The sequence below is a fragment of the Microtus oregoni genome, unplaced genomic scaffold (genome assembly GCF_018167655.1).
Source record: "Microtus oregoni isolate MIOR12 unplaced genomic scaffold, Mior012 000047F_ref0000412, whole genome shotgun sequence".
Classification (NCBI taxonomy): Eukaryota; Metazoa; Chordata; class Mammalia; order Rodentia; family Cricetidae; genus Microtus; species Microtus oregoni.
Window position 1 is genome coordinate 5,636,567 of NW_024543221.1, and position 16,816 is coordinate 5,653,382.

The following is a 16,816-nucleotide window of genomic DNA, read 5'->3' on the forward strand; positions in this document are numbered from 1 at the left end:
CTGTATTGTAACAATACTGATTCCTTTTTCTATAATAACTAATGATGGTGAGCATTTTTTCATGTGTTTGTTGACCATTTGTTTTCACTGGGGAAATGTCTGTTCAAATTTGCCTTCCATTTTTAAATCAGGCGATCTGACTTCCTATATAGGGTTGTATATGTGCTTTGGATTCCAGGCATCATCTTTCCACTTTCCGTGATGGTATTCCTTAGAGCATAAGAGTTTTACATTTTGATTTGGATATGGTGGTACATAACTGTGATCTCTGCATTCCAAAGGCGAATGCAGGAGGCTACTAAGTCAAAGGCAGCCAAGGCTGCAGAGTGAGTTCCAGGCTAGCCTGCGAGGGAATGGGACCTTAGGAGGGAGAGAAAAAGAAAAAGGGGAGGAGAGAAACAGGAAAGAAGCAAAGAAAAAGAGGAAGATGGAAGAACATTAATTTTTATAAAATCTGCTTTGTTTTCCTCTTTGATCTTTAGATAATATTCCAAAAATCATTGCCTAACCAAGGTCATTGAAGATTTATGTCTTTTCGTCCTGATGGGAGTCTAAGATCATTTTCGTATGGTCATTCCATTGTCCCAGCAATATTGTTGAAAAAAAAAAAAGGTTTCTTCATTGAATTCTTTTTGGCAGTTGATAATCCAGCCTGCCATAAGAACATAGATTTATTTCTCAACTTCATTTATTCGAATGCCGATCTTTATGTCAGTATCTTACGATGTTGATGGCTCTACTCTGTATCCGGAAATCATCAGTCTCCCAACATTGCTCTTCCTGTTGTTTCCAATGTTGTCTTGGCCATTCTATATGAATGTGCCAATTTCTGAAAAGAAAAAAGAAAAAAAAATGACAACTGAGATTTTTTGTAGATATTGTATTGAATCCATTGGGAAGATTATAATAATTGTTTTTACTTTAAAAATCTTATCATTTCTCCCTTGTTTTTCCTCCCTTCAGTCTCTCACATGTGCCCCTCTCCTTCAAATTCATGACATTTTCCTTAATTGTTGGTGTGTGTGTGTGTGTGTGTGCGTGCGTGTGTGTGCGTGTGTGCATGTGTGTAACTGAATACACAGATACAATCTGCTCAGTTCATATAATGCTACCTGTGTGTATATGATCGTCGGGCTGACCACTGAATGTTGGGGGACGACCTAGGTAAGGCCATTTCTCCAGCTCAGTATTCCCCAGTGCCCTTGATTCTTGTCAAGGTTGCGGCTCCAAGAGCTTTCCCCATTCTGTGTTGGCATGCCTGTCGGTGTTTTTATTCATGTCATGTTTCGGTAGCCATGCTGATGAGACTTCATAGGCACAGCCCATTCCTCTCACATTTCTAGGAGACACAGTTTCACAGCAAAGTTCCTGCTCCTCTGACTCTTAAAACCTTCTCACCCACAACGGTCCCTGAGCCCAGAATTGGGCTGTAGATATATCAAGGGGACTGGGCACCACACACTCTCTTGTTCTCTGAATTTTAAGAAAATCCTGAGAGAGGATGCTTTCTTGTCAGTTCCAGCTCAGATCCTCTGGGTTCCGTGTCCAAGGTGCTTGTTGTCTTCAGCAATAGGGACTTAGTTTCTACCTGTAGAAAACAACCAAGAGCAATGATGTTTAAAGGGTCTCTTGGACAACCCTGACCAACAACTCAAAGGGAGCTCCTCATGCCTGATGTTGGTAGTTTTGTTACATGTTCTGTGGCTCTAACAGGGAGCATTGTCAGAAAAGATGGGATATTTTTATTTAACCCATATATCTGTACAGAGAGAGAGAGAGATACTATTATGTCAGGTAAATAGATAATAATATGATGCCTTATGACTTTTTTCAGACATCCTTACTGTTGCTTTGCCCTCCACCTTCTGTATTTACCTCCCCCCACAATTGATCCACACATTTTCCCCATTTCACATTTCCAATCATTTGCGCCCTGGCATTGTCCTCTCTGCTGCTCCTCTCCCACACAGTGATCCCCCTGCACTTCCCTGGTTTCTGCAGTTACTCTAGGTGACTTTAGTCACATCTAAAGACTAGGAGCACGGAACAGCAGATGAGAGAGAATGTGCACTATTTGTTTCTTTGGATCTATTACCTCACTCAAAAGTATGTCTGTCTGTCTGAAATTTTCATGTTTTTATTTTGCTTTATATCTGAATAATATTCCATGGTGTGTTCATACTACATTTTCATCATCCATTTTTTGGATGACATTTAGGCTGTTTCCGTTTTTATTACTCTCAGTGGAGCAGCAGCGAGCATGGCAGACCAAGTATTGGGGAGCAGAATGTTGAGTCCTTCAGGCATGTGCCAAAGAATGGTAGATCTGGGTCATGTAATGGACTTATTTTTAGCTATCTGAGAATTGTTCACACTGATTTATTGATTTTTGCCATTCTGACTTGGGTAAGATGAAATCTCAAAGCTGTTTCAATTCACATTTCCTGACTTGCTAGGGACAATGAACTTTTCTTTTTGAGATGTTTCTTAGCAATCTTTATTTCTTCTTTTGATAATTCTTTTTTAGAGAATTATCAAAAGGTCATTTTTTTAAATTTTTTTTTATTGCGAAAAGAAGAAAAAAAACATAAACAAAAAACAAGTTTCCACCTCCTCCCAGCCTCCCATTTCCCTTCCCCTCCTCCCACCCTTCTCCCCCTCCTCCCACCCTTCTCCCCCTCCCCCCACTCCTCCCCCCCCTCCCTCTCCAGTCCACAGAGCAGTCCGGGTTCCCTGCCCTGTGGTAAGTCCTAGGTCCTCCCCCCTCCGTCCATATCTAGGAAGGTGAACATCCAAACTGGCTAGGCTCCCACAAAGCCAGCACATTAAGTAGGATCAAAACCCGCTGCCATTGTCCTTGGTGTCTCATCAGCCCTCATTGTTCGCCATGTTCAGAGAGTCCAGTTTTATCCCATGCTTTTTCGGTCACAGTCCAGCTGGCCTTGGTGAGCTCCCCGTAGATCAGCTCCACTGTCTCAGTGGGTGGATGCACGCCTCGTGGTCCCGAATTCTTTGCTCATGTTCTCCCTCCTTCTGCTCCTCCTTGGGACCTTGGGAGCTCAGTCCAGTGCTCCTGTGTGGGTCTCTGTTTCTATCTCTATCCATCACCAGATGAAGATTCTATGATGATATGCAAGATATTCGTCAGTATTGCTCTAGGATAGGGTCATTTCACGTTCCCAATCCTCAGCTGCCCAAGGAACTAACTGGGAACCTCATCTTGGGCACTAGGGAGCCCCTCTAGGGTCAAGTCTCTTGCCCACCCTAAACTGGCTCCCTTAACTAAGAATTGTGGTTCCGTGCTCCCCTATCCACCTTTCCTTTATCCCAATTCTCATGTTTCCCAGGTCCCCCCTCTTTCCCTTCTACCTTTTCTCTCCCCATCTCCCTTTACCCCCATCCCACCCCATCCCCAAGATCCCATTTTCTCCCCGGAAATTTGGTCTACTTCCCTTAGCCAAGAGGACAACTATATGTTTTTCCTTGGGTTCACCTTCTTACTTAGCTTCTTTAGGTTCACCTCTTGTAGACTCCGTGGTCCTTATTTATGGCTAGAAACCAATTATGAGTGAGTACATCCCATATTCATCTTTTTGGGTCTGGGACACCTCACTCAGGATAGTGTTTTCTATTTCCATCCATTTGCATGCAAAATTCGAGAAGTCATTGTTTTTTACCGCAGCGTAGTACTCTAGCGTGTATATATTCCATACTTTCTTCATCCATTCTTCCATTGAAGGGCATCTAGGTTGTTTCCAGGTTCTGGCTATTACAAATAATACTGCTATGAACATAGTTGAACAAATGCTTTTGTCATTTGATAAAGCATCCCTTGGGTATATTCCCAAGAGTGGTATTGCTGGGTCCAGGGGTAAGTTGATCCAGAATTTCCTGAGAAACCGAACACTGACTTCCACAGTGGTTGCACAAGATTGCATTCCCACCAGCAATGGATGAGGGTACCCGTTCCTCCACAGCCTCTCCAGCAAAGGTTATCCTTGGTGTTTTTGACTTTAGCCATTCTGACAGGTGTAAGATGATATCTCAAAGTTGTTTTGATTTGCATTTCCCTGATTGCTAAGGAAGTTGAACACGACCTTAAGTGTCTTTTGGCCATTTGAACTTCTTCTGTTGAGAATTCTCTGTTCAGTTCAGTGCCCCATTTTTTAATTGGGTTAATTAGCATTTTAAAGTCTAGTTTCTTGAGTTCTCTATATATTTTGGAGATCAGACCTTTGTCTGTTGTGGGGTTGGTGAAAATCTTCTCCCAGTCAGTAGGTTGCGTTTGTGTCTTAGTGACCATGTCCTTTGCTTTACAGAAGCTTCTCAGTTTAAGTAGGTCCCATTTATTCAATGTTGCCCTTAATGTCTGTGCTTCTGGGGTTATACATAGGAAGCGATCTCCTGTGCTTATCTGTTGTAGGGTATTTCCCACTTTCTCTTCTATCAGGTTCAGTGTGTTCGGGCTGATATTGAGGTCTTTAATCCATTTGGACTTGAGTTTTGTGCACGGTGAGAGATATGGGTCTATTTTCATTCTTCTACAGGTTGACATCCAGTTGTGCCAGCACCATTTGTTGAAGATGCTTTCTTTCTTCCATTGTATACTTTTAGCTCCTTTATCGAAAATGAGGTGTTCATAGGTTTGTGGGATAAAATCCGGGTCTTCTATACGATTCCATTGGTCGACTTCTCTGTTTTTATGCCAGTACCACACTGTTTTCATTACTGTAGCTCTGTAATAGAGTTTGAAGTCAGGGATGGTAATGCCTCCAGAAGATCCTTTATTGTATAGGATTGTTTTGGCTATCCTGTGTTTTTTGTTTTTCCATATAAAGTTGATTATTGTCTTCTCCAGATCTGTGAAGAATTTTGATGGGATCTTGATGGGGATTGCATTGAATCTATAAATTGCCTTAGGCAGAATTGCCATTTTTACTATGTTGATCCTCCCAATCCAAGAGCAAGGGAGGTCCATCCATTTTTTGGTATCCTCTTCAATTTCTTTCTTCAATGCCTTAAAGTTCTTGTCAAATAGATCTTTCACTTCCTTGGTTAGATTTACCCCAAGATATTTTATGCTGTTTGTGGCTATCGTGAATGGTGAAGCTTCTCTGATTTCGCTCTCTGCTTCCATATCCTTTGTGTATAAGAGGGCCACTGATTTTTTGGAGTTGATCTTGTATCCTGCCACATTACTAAAGCTGTTTATCAGCTGTATAAGTTCTTTGGTGGAGTTTTGGGGGTCGCTTATGTACACTATCATATCATCTGCAAATAACGAAAGTTTAACTTCTTCCTTTCCAATTCGAATCCCCTTGATCCCATTATGTTGTCTTATTGCTATTGCTAGAACTTCAAGCACTATATTGAAGAGGTATGGAGAGAGTGGACAGCCTTGCCGTGTTCCTGAGTTAAGTGGGATGGCTTTGAGTTTCTCTCCGTTTAATTTGATGTTAGCTGTCGGCTTGCTGTATATAGCTTTTATTATATTTAGGTATGACCCTTGTATCCCTAATCTCTCCAAGACTTTTAACATAAATGGATGTTGAATTTTGTCAAATGCTTTTTCAGCATCTAATGAAATGATCATATGGTTTTTTTCTTTCAGTTTATTTATATGCTGGATTACATTGATAGATTTTCGTATGTTGAACCAGCCCTGCATCTGAGGAATGAAGCCTACTTGATCATAATGGATAATTTTTCGGATGTGTTCTTGGATTTGATTTGCCAGTATTTTGTTGAGGATTTTTGCGTCGATATTCATGAGTGAGATTGGCCTGTAGTTCTCTTTCCTGGTAGAGTCTTTGAGTGGTTTTGGTATCAGAGTAATTGTGGCTTCATAAAAGGAATTTGGTAATGACCCTTCTGTTTCTATATTGTGGAATACATTAAGGAGTATGGGTATTAGGTCTTCTTGGAAGTTCTGGTAGAATTCTGCATTGAAACCATCTGGTCCTGGGCTTTTTTTGGTAGGGAGGTTTTTGATAACAGCTTCTAATTCTTCGCGACCAACAGGTCTGTTTAGATTGTTCACCTGGTCCTGGTTTAGTTTGGTAAATGGTATTTATCTAAAAAAGCGTCCATTTCTTTTACATTTTCCAGTTTTGTGGCATACAGGCTTTTGTAGTAAGATCTAATGACTCTCTGAATTTCCTCTGTGTCTGTGGTTATGTCCCCCTTTTCATTTCTGATCTTATTAATTTGCGTATTCTCTCTCTGTCGTTTGATTAGTTTGGATAGGGGTTTATCAATCTTGTTGATTTTCTCCAGGAACCAGCTTTTTGTTTCATTGATTCTTTGGATTGTTTTCTGTTTTTCTATTTTGTTGATTTCAGCCCTCAATTTGATTATTTCCAGTCTTCTACTCCTCCTAGGTGAGTCTGCTTCTTTTTTTTCTAGAGCTTTCAAGTGGGCTGTTAAGTCTCCAGTATGTGCTTTCTCTGTTTTCTTTAGGTGGGCACTTAGTGCTATGAACTTTCCTCTCAGGTCTGCTTTAATAGTGTCCCATAAGTTCGAGTATGTTGTTTCTTTATTTTCATTGAATTCAAGGAAGACTTTAATTTCTTTCTTTATTTCTTCCTTAATCCAGGTATGGTTCAGTAGTTGACTGTTCAGTTTCCATGAGTTTGTAGGCTTTCTGGGGGTAGCATTGTTGTTGAATTCTAACTTTAACCCATGGTGATCTGATAAGACACAGGTGGTTACTAATATTTTTTTGTAACTGTGTAAGTTAGCTTTGTTACCAAGTATATGGTCAATTTTCGAGAAGGTTCCATGAGCTGCAGAGAAGAAGGTATATTCTTTCCTCTTTGGGTGGAATAATCTATAGATGTCTGTTAAGTCCATTTGCTTCATTACCTCCATTAATTCTCTAATTTCTCTGTTAGGTTTCTGTCTGATTGACCTGTCCATTGGTGAGAGAGGAGTGTTGAAGTCTCCTACTATTAGTGTGTGCGGTTTGATGTCTGCCTTGAGTTTTAGTAATGTTTCTTTTACGTACGTGGGTGCTTTTATATTAGGGGCATAGATATTCAGGATTGAGACTTCTTCCTGATGAATTGTTCCTGTTATGAGTATAAAATGTCCCTCTCCATCTCTTCTGATTGATTTAAGTTTGAAGTCAACTTTGTTAGAAATTAGTATGGCCACACCTGCTTGTTTCTTAGGTCCATTTGCTTGATAAGCCTTTTCCCAGCCCTTTACTCTGAGTAGGTGCCTGTCTTTGTGGTTAAGGTGTGTTTCTTGTAGACAGCAGAACGTTGGATCCTGTTTTCTTATCCAATCTCTTAGCCTGTGCCTTTTTATAGGTGAGTTGAGTCCATTGATATTAAGTGATATTAATGACCAGTGGTTGTTAACTCCGGTCACTTTTTTAGTAGTAGGGTTTGTGTGTTTTCCTTCTTTGATTTGCGCTGGTGAAGAGTCTCTAGATGTCTGAGTTATTGTGGTCATTGTTGGACTCCTTGGTTAGTGATTTTCCTTCTATTATTTTCTGTAAGGCTGGATTTGTGGCTACGTATTGTTTAAATTTGTTTTTATCCTGGAAAATTTTGTTTTCTCCACTTATAGTGAATGAAAGTTTGGCTGGATATAGTAGTCTGGGCTTGCATCCATGGTCTCTTAGTTTTTGGAGAACATCTATCCAGGACCTTCTGGCTTTCATGGTTTCCATAGAGAAGTCAGGTGTAAGTCTGATAGGTTTACCTTTATAAGTAACTTGGCCTTTTTCCTTTGCGGCTCTTAATATTCTTTCTTTATTCTGTATATTTTGTGTTTTAATTATTATATGGCGAGGGGATGTTTTCTTTTGATCCAGCCTATTTGGTGTTCTGTATGCTTCTTGAACCTTCATAGGTACATCTGTCTTCAGTTTGGGAAAGTTTTCTTCTATAATTTTATTAAGTATATTTTCTGTACCGTTGAGCTGCACTTCTTCTCCTTCTTCTACTCCAATTATTCTTAGGTTTGGTCTTTTTATTGTGTCCCATATTTCCTGAATGTGTTGTGATGAGAGTTTGTTGGACTTGCTGTTTTCTTTGATCAGAGTGTTTATTTTCTCTATGTTATCCTCAGAATCTGAGATTCTTTCTTCTATCTCTTGTATTCTGCTGGTTATACTTGATTCTGTAGTCTCTATTCGTTTACCTAGATTTTCCATGTCCAGCCGGCCCTCTGTTTGTGTTTTCTTCTTTGCCTCCATTTCAGTTTTCAAGTCATGAACTGTTTCCTTTATCTGCTTGATTGTTTTTCCTTGGTTTCCTAGGGTATCATTCACTGATTTACTCAATTCCTCGAACTTTCTATTATACTTCTCATCCGTTTCCATAAGGGCGTTTTTTTATATGCTGTTTAAGGGTGTCAATCACTTTCATGAAGTCAGTTTTTTCTACTTCTTCTTGATTAAGGTGTTCATGTCCTCCTGTTGTGGTGTCACTGGCTTCTGGTGGTTTCGTGTTGTTTTTCAGATTGTTGGGAGAATTCCTGCATTGGCGTCTGCCCATCTCTTCCTCCCAATACTCCCCTTTGGATCTTCTTTTACAGGATCAGGTCTTCTTGCCCACTGATGTACCTTCCCAGTGATGTCACTCCCCAGAGATGTTTCTCCACAATGATGTTTCACTCGGTGCCCAGATCGAAACTCCGCGCTGCCTGGTTAGCTCGCGAACAAAGGGCCCACCCTGCTCGCTGCAGGCAGGCTATGGGAACAAAGGAGCTACCGGCCACCCCTTTGTCCTCCCGGTTCGGATTCGGTCCCAGCGTCCTCGCAGGCTGGGCAGGGAGGCGCTATGCCCCAAAGGAGGGAGAGAGGGAGGGAGACAGGGGGTGTGGGGATCTGGATGTAAGCTGAATGGGATAGGAATAGAGAGGCTGTTTGGGCAGTATAGCCCCTGTAGGATGGCCTGGAAGTGTGGGCGGGCTGAGGTATGTTCCCAGCTGCCGCAGCACTCACTCACCACAATGATGTTTCACTCGGTGCCCAGATCGAAACTCCGCGCTGCCTGGTTAGCTCGCGAACAAAGGGCCCACCCTGCTCGCTGCGGGCAGGCTATGGGAACAAAGGAGCTACCGGCCACCCCTTTGTCTTCCCGGTTCCGTCCCAGCGTCCTAGCAGGCTCTCAAAAGGTCATTTTTAAAAATGGGCCAATTATTTGTTTTTGTTTGCTTGTTTTGCTTTAGGAATTTATTTTTTAAAAGTCTAGACTAGATTTAAAGAAATAATCATCAAGGACATAGGTGCTAGACACAGGCCAACCAAGAGGCTAGTTTTAAACGTACGCCTTAGGACCATGAGGGACTTCATCACTATCCTATTTCACTTTAAGCTATGGCTAATACAGCTGTTAGCCATTGACCTAGCTTCTGCACCCACAAGCCATGGCACAGGTAGCTTAGTCTTGCAAGGCCTCAGTTGAAGGACCAATCCATATACATGTCGATCATTCTTTATAGTAGGTACCCTTGGCCAATGAGGATCCACATAGGCCTCAATTCAAGCTCCATGACAGACTACCTTCACTGTGTGTGAAATGGGTTTCACACCTTAAAAACATGGCTACTTCAGCTGTTAAATCTTTATAATGATTGGTACACAGCTCCATCCCACCCTTTACATGCAGCTGAAAATGGTGGACTAGTGGCAGAACGGTGCAGGCTAGCTACTGTTGACTGTATTGTTTATTAGATGAGTTAGCTAATCGTCACTTAGTTTATGTAGTAAGAAAATTATAAATTGTCTACTGCAAAAACACAGCAAAAAATATAGGTTTGCCCCTTTCCATCTCAATGTCTTTATTTGCTGGTTTACCCCTTTCCATCTCAGTGTCTTTATTGCTAGGGTTCTCTCTGGGATGTCACTTTCTTCTTTATCTAATTTTGTTGTTTGGCTAAACCTAGAAACCTGTCCATTTCTTTTAGGTTTTATAGTTTAATGGAGTATAGGTTTTCACAGTATTTTCTTACTTGAATGGTGGTGGTGCACACCTTTAATTTCAGCACTTGAGAGATGAAAACGGAAATCTCTGAGTTTGAGGCTAGCCTGGTCTACAGAGTGAGTTTCAGAATAGCCAAAGCTACGCAGAGAAACCCTGTCTCAAAAACAAACAAAAAAAGCAACACAGTGTTTTCTTACAATATTTTGAATTCCATTGGTATCTGTTGTTATGTCTCGCTGTTTATTTCTGATTCTGTTCATTTGGGCTATCCTCTCTTTGGTTAGCTGGGACAAGAGTCTATCAATCTTGTTTATCATCTCAAAGAATCAGCTCTTAGATTTGTGGTTGTTTTTCTCTTTATTTCTATTGAGTTTGGCTCTGATACTTATTATTTATTGCTATCTAGTGGGTTTCATTTGTTCTTGTTTTTCCAAGGTTTCGACTTGAATCATTAAGCAATTCATTTGTTTGTGCTTTCTGGTTGTTTTAAATGTAGGCACTTAAAGTGATAAATTTCCTTAACAGAGTATATTTTTATTTAATACAGAGTCTAGTGAAATGTGAGATGCTTGAAATATTTTTATTTATCCAATATCTTTGCATGGGATTCAGTCAGACATTTTGGATTTCTACAATTAAAAGAGATCAGCTGTCCTGACCTAGGAAAGAAGATTTATTGCTCAGGGCCCAATTAGCTGTTACAGCTGAGGATTCCATGACATTCTGCGTACTCCTTTTTTTTTTTTTCATTTTAAAGAAAGATCTCACTATATACAACATGGTTTACATTAAACTCATTATGTAACCTAACTTAACCTGCTGTGGGATAATACTCTTGTACACTGTAAAGATTTGTCACTCATAATCGTTTAATAAAATGCTGATTGGACAGTAGCCAGGCAGGAAGTATAATTGGGGCAACCAGAGTAGGAGAATTCTGGGAAGAGGAAAGGCAGAGATGCAGTCACCAGTCAGAAGCAGAGAAAACAAGATGAGAATGCCTTACTGAGAAAAGGTACCAGGCCCTGTGGCTAAACATAGACAAGAATTAGGATTTATGAGTTTCTCTTGAGGAGCCATATGGACTGTGGCTTAGGTTAATGATTAAGGAAAACAAAGAAACTAGGTTAGCTCAAATTCTTTTAGTCTTAGTGTTGGGAGAGATACGTTCATGGGCTTCGGTGTACATCATAACTGAAACAAACCTTTAAATAATTGCTTACGGATAGGTTAAGATGTTTTTGTCAATGGCTTTGAGGCAGAAAATCTTGGGGAACAATTTAAAATTTAGAAAGACACATAGTTGAGTGAGGGACTTGTTGAGGTCAAGAAACAAGAACAGGGCGGCGCGGCAGACATGAACTTATATTTTTTGATGATCCAAGCTTGAAACAGTGAAGCCCACACTGAGAGTAGATCGTCCCACTACAACTAATTCAAGTAGGTGTTTTGGTGGCTGGCCTGAAGAGTGGGAGGTCCTTTGTTGGTGAGGTCCCTGGCGAACAGGGAGCCTGGACCTGTACCTGAAGACCTTCTAAGTGGTGAGAGTGTTCTTCACCCGCTGTGGGACCCAGGAAATGGAGCTGGGGCATTCCCTGACCCCCTTGACTCCCCAGTCAGCCTGCAGGGGCTGTTCTCCTCTCTGGGGCTGTTCCTTCTCTGCTGCGACCTCTCTCTCCCTGCCCCATCCCAGCTTGCCCCCAGAGGATTCCTTCCTTCTCCCTCCCTTCCACAGGACCACAGGATCACCCAGTTCAGCCTGTTTGGGTGCTGGGTCGGGTGCTCGTGACAGAGGACAGCAGGAGTGTCTTTGTTTTGGTGGCTGGCCTACAGAGTGGCAGACCTTTTGTTGACGAGGTCCCTGGCGAACAGGGAGCCTGTTCCTCTTCCTGTAGACCCTCCTGAGTGGTGTGAGGGATCTTGGCCCATGGCGGGACCCAGGAAACAGAGCGGGGGCATTTTGTAAGCGGGGCCCCTGGCCAGCAGGGAAATCTGATCCTGTTTTAGAAGACCCACTAGATAGCATCGGTAGGAGGAGATGGGCAGGCGCCAAGGCAAGAATTCACCCAACAATCTGAAAAACAACATGAATACACCAGAACCCAATGAACTTACAACAGAAGGACTTGAACACCCTAGCAAAGAAGAAATGGAAAAAAAAGACTTTATGAAAGCAATAGAGTCCCTAATAAAACAACATGTAAAAAATGCCCTTATAGAAATGGATGAGAAGTATAACAAAAAGTTAAAAAATAAGTAAATGCGTAAATGATACCCTGGGAAGGCAAGAAAAGAACGATCAAACAGGTAATAGAAACAGTTCAAGAATTGAAAACTGAAATGGAAGCAAGGAAGAAAACACAAACTGAGGACCGGCTGGATATGGAAAATCTAGGTCAATAAGCAGAGACTACAGAAACAAGGATAATCAATAGAATACAAGAGACAGAAGAAAGAATCTCAGATTCTGAGGACACCATAGAGAAAATAAATGCACTGATCAAAAAAAAACAGCAAAGCCAACAAATTCTCATCACAAAACATTCAGGAAATATGGGACATAATAAAAAGACCAAGCCTAAGAATAATAGGGATAGAAGAAGGAGAAGAGTCACAGCTCAAAGGCCCAGAAAATATTTTAAACAAAATTATGAAAGAAAACTTTACCAACATAAAGAAATATATTCCTTTGAATATTCAAGAAGCATACAGAACACCAAATAGACTGGATCAAAAAAAAAACATCCCCTCGCCATATAATAATCAAAAAAAACATACAGATTAAAGAAAGAATATTAAGAGCTGCAAAAGAAAAAGGCCAAGTAAATTATAAAGGTAAGCCATTCAGACTTACACCTGACTTCTCTATGGAAACCATGAAAGCCAGAAGGTCCTGGATAGAAGTACTGCAGAAACTAAGAGACCATAGATGCAAGCCCAAGTTACTATACCCAGCAAAGCTATCGTTCATTATCAATGGAGAAAACAAAACATTCCAGGATAAGAATAAATTCAAACAATACGTAGCCACAAATCCAGCCTTACAGAAAGTAATAGAAGGAAAATCACAACCCAAGGAATCCAACATTGCCAACACTGCCTACAATAACTCAGGCATCTAGCGGTCCTTCACCAGCACAACTCAAAGAAGGGAGACACACAAACTCTACTACCAAAAACAATAAGAATAACCGGAGTAAACAACTACTGGTCATTATTATCACCTAATATTAATGGACTCAATTCACCTATAAAAAGGCACAGGCTAAGAGATTGGATACGAAAACAGGATCCAACATTCTGCTGCTTACAAGAAACACATCTCAACACAAAGACAGGCATCTACTCAGAGTAAAAGGTTGGGGAAAGGTTTTTCAAGCAAATGGTACTAAGAAAAAAGCAGGCGTGGCCATACTAATTTCTAACAAAATTGACATCAAGCTAAATTCAATCAGAGGAAATCGAGATGGACATTTTATACTCATAACAGGAACAATTCATCAGGATGAAGTCTCAATCCTGAATATCTATGTCCCTAATATAAAAGCACCCACTTATGTAAAAGAAATATTACTAAAACTCAAGGCAGACATCAAACCACACACACTAGTAGTAGGAGGCTTCAACACACCTCTCTCACCAATGGACAGATCAATCAGACAGAAACCTAATAGAGAACTAAGAGAATTATTGGAGGTAATGAAGCAAATGGACTTAACAGACATCTATAAAACACTCCACCCAAATAGGAAAGAATATACCTTCCTCTGCAGCTCATGGAACCTTCTCGAAAATTGACCACATACTCGGTAACAAAGGAAACCTCCACAGATACAAAAAAAATCAGATCACCACGGATTAAAGTTAGAAGGCAACAACAACACTACCCCCAGAAAGCCGACAAACTCATGGAAACTGAACAGTCAAATACTCAACCATACCTGGGTCAAGGAAGCAATTAAGAAAGAAATCAGAGTCTTCCTTGAAATTAGTGGAAATAAAGATACAACATACTCAAACCTATGGGACATAATGAAAGCAGTGCTAAGAGGAAAGTTCATAGCACTAAGTGCCCACTTAAAGAAAATGGAGAAAGCAAACATTGGAGACTTAACAGCCCACATGAAAGCTCTAGAAAAAAAGAAGCAGACACGCCCAGGAAGAGTAGAAGACTGGAAATAATCAAACTGAGGGCTGAAATCAACAAAATAGAAAAACAGAAAACAATCCAAAGAATCAATGAAGCAAAAAGTTGGTTCTTGGAGAAAATCAACAAAATCGGCAAACCCTTATTCAAACTAATTAAACGACAGAGAGAGAACACGCAAATAAATAAGATCAGAAATGAAAAGGGGGACATAACCACAGACACAGAGGAAATTCAGAGAGTCATTAGATCTTACTACAAAAGCCTGTATGCCACAAAACTGGAAAATGCAAAAGAAATGGACATTTTTTTAGATAAGTAACATATACAAAAGTTAAACCAAGACCAGGTGAACAATCTAAATAGACCTGTTAGTCGCGAAGTATTAGAAGCTGTTATTAAAAACCTCCCTTCCAAAAAAAGCCCAGGACCAGATGGTTTCAATGCAGAATTCTACCAGAACTTCCAAGAAGAGCTAATACCTATACTCCTTAATGTATTTCACAATATAGAAACAGAAGAGTCATTGCCAAATTCCTTTTATGAAGCTACAGTCACCCTGATACCAAAACCACACAAAGACCCAACCAAGAAAGAGAATTACAGGCCAATCTCACTCATGAACATAGACGCAAAAATTCTCAATAAAATACTGGCAAACCGAATCCAAGAACACATTAGAAAAATTATCCATTATGATCAAGTAGGCTTCATCCCAGAGATGCAGGGCTGGTTCAACATACGCAAATCTATCAATGTAATCCAGCATATAAATCAACTGAAAGAAAAAAAAAACATATGATCATTTCATTAGATGCTGAAAAAGCATTCGACAAAATTCAACATCCCTTTATGATAAAGGTCTTGGAGAGATTAGGGATACAAGGATCATACCTAAATATAATAAAAGCTATTACAGCAAGCCAACAGCCAACATTAAATTAAATGGAGAAAAACTCAAAGCCATCCCACTAAAATCAGGAACACGACAAGGCTGTCCACTCTCTCCATACCTCTTCAATATAGTGCTTGAAGTTCTAGCAATAGCAATAAGACAACATAAGGGGATCAAGGGGATTCGTATTGGAACTGAAGAAGTTAAACTTTCGTTATTTGCAAATGATATGATAGTATACATAAGCGACCCCAAAAGCTCTACCAAAGAACTCCTACAGCTGATAAACACCTTTAGTAATGTGGCAGGATACAAGATCAACTCCAAAAAATCAGTTGCCTTCCTATACACTAAGGATAAGGAAGCAGAGAGGGAAATCAGAGAAGCATCACCTTTCACGATAGCCACAAATAGCATAAAATATCTTGGGGTAACTCTGACCAAGGAAGTGAAAGATCTATTTGACAAGAACTTTAAGTCTTTGAAGGAAGAAATTGAAGAGGACACCAGAAAATGGAAGGATCTCCCTTGCTCTTGGATTGGGAGGATCAACATAGTAAAAATGGCAATTCTACCAAAAGCAATCTATAGATTCAATGCAATCCCCATCAAAATTCTTCACAGACCTTGAAAAGACAATAATCAACTCTATATGGAAAAACAAAAAACCCAGGATAGCCAAAACAATCTTATACAATAAAGGATCGTCTGGAGGTATTACCATCCCTGACTTCAAACTCTATTACAGAGCTACAGTGTTGAAAACAGCTTGGTATTGCATAAAAACAGAGAAGTCGACCAATGGAATTGAATAGAAGACCCTGACTTTAACCCACAAACCTATGAACACCTGATTTTCTATAAAGGAGCTAAAAGTATACATTGGAAAAAAGAGAACATCTTCAACAAATTGTGCTGGCAAAACTGGATGTCAATCTGTAGAAGAATGAAAATAGATTCATATCTATCACCACGCACAAAACTCAAGTCCAAATGGATTAAAGACCTCAATATCAGTCCGAACACACTGAACCTGATAGAAGAGAAAGTGGGAAGTACTCTGCAACACATGGGCACAGGAGACCACTTCCTATATAGAACCCCAGCAGCACAGACATTAAGGGCATCATTGAATAAATGGGACCTCCTGAGACTGAGAAGCTTCTGTAAAGCAAAGGACACTGTCACTGAGACAAAAAGGCAACCCACTGACTGGGAGAAGATCTTTACCAACCCCGCAACTGACAAAGATCTGATCTCCAAAATATATAAAGAACTCAAGAAACTAGACTGTAAAAGGCTAATCAACCCAATTATAAAATGGGGCACTGAGCTAAACAGAGAATTCTCAAAAGAAGAAGTTCAAATGGCCAAAGGACATTTAAGGTCATGCTCAACTTCCTTAGCCATCAGGGAAATGCAAATCAAGACAACTTTAAGATACCATCTTACACCTGTCAGAATGGCGAAAATCAAAAACACCTTTGCTGGAGAGGTTGTGTAGAAAGGGGTACACTCATCCATTGCTGGTGGGAAATCAAACTTGTGCAACCACTTTGGAAAGCAGTGTGGCGGTTTCTCAGGAAATTCGGGATCAACCTACCCCTGGACCCAGCAATACCACTCTTGGGAATATACCCAAGAGATGCCCTATCATACAACAAAAGTATATGCTCAACTATGTTCATAGCAGCATTGTTTGTAATAGCCAGATCCTGGAAACAACCTAGATGCCCTTCAATGGAAGAATGGATAAAGAAAGTATGGAATATATACATATTAGAGTACTACTCAGCAGTAAAAAACAAGGACTTCTTGAATTTTGCATGCAAATGG

General features: G+C 40.3%; 1 protein-coding gene across 1 annotated transcript in view; it reads left to right on the top strand.

Annotated features, from left to right (window-relative positions):
- Positions 1–16,816, top strand: part of Dnah14 (dynein axonemal heavy chain 14) — a 257,032-nt gene that overhangs the window by 23,301 nt on the left and 216,915 nt on the right. The window contains exon 10 of the mRNA XM_041635247.1: positions 6,406–6,414. Coding sequence (XP_041491181.1) covers positions 6,406–6,414 — 9 coding nt within the window. The remainder of the gene's footprint in view (positions 1–6,405; positions 6,415–16,816) is intronic.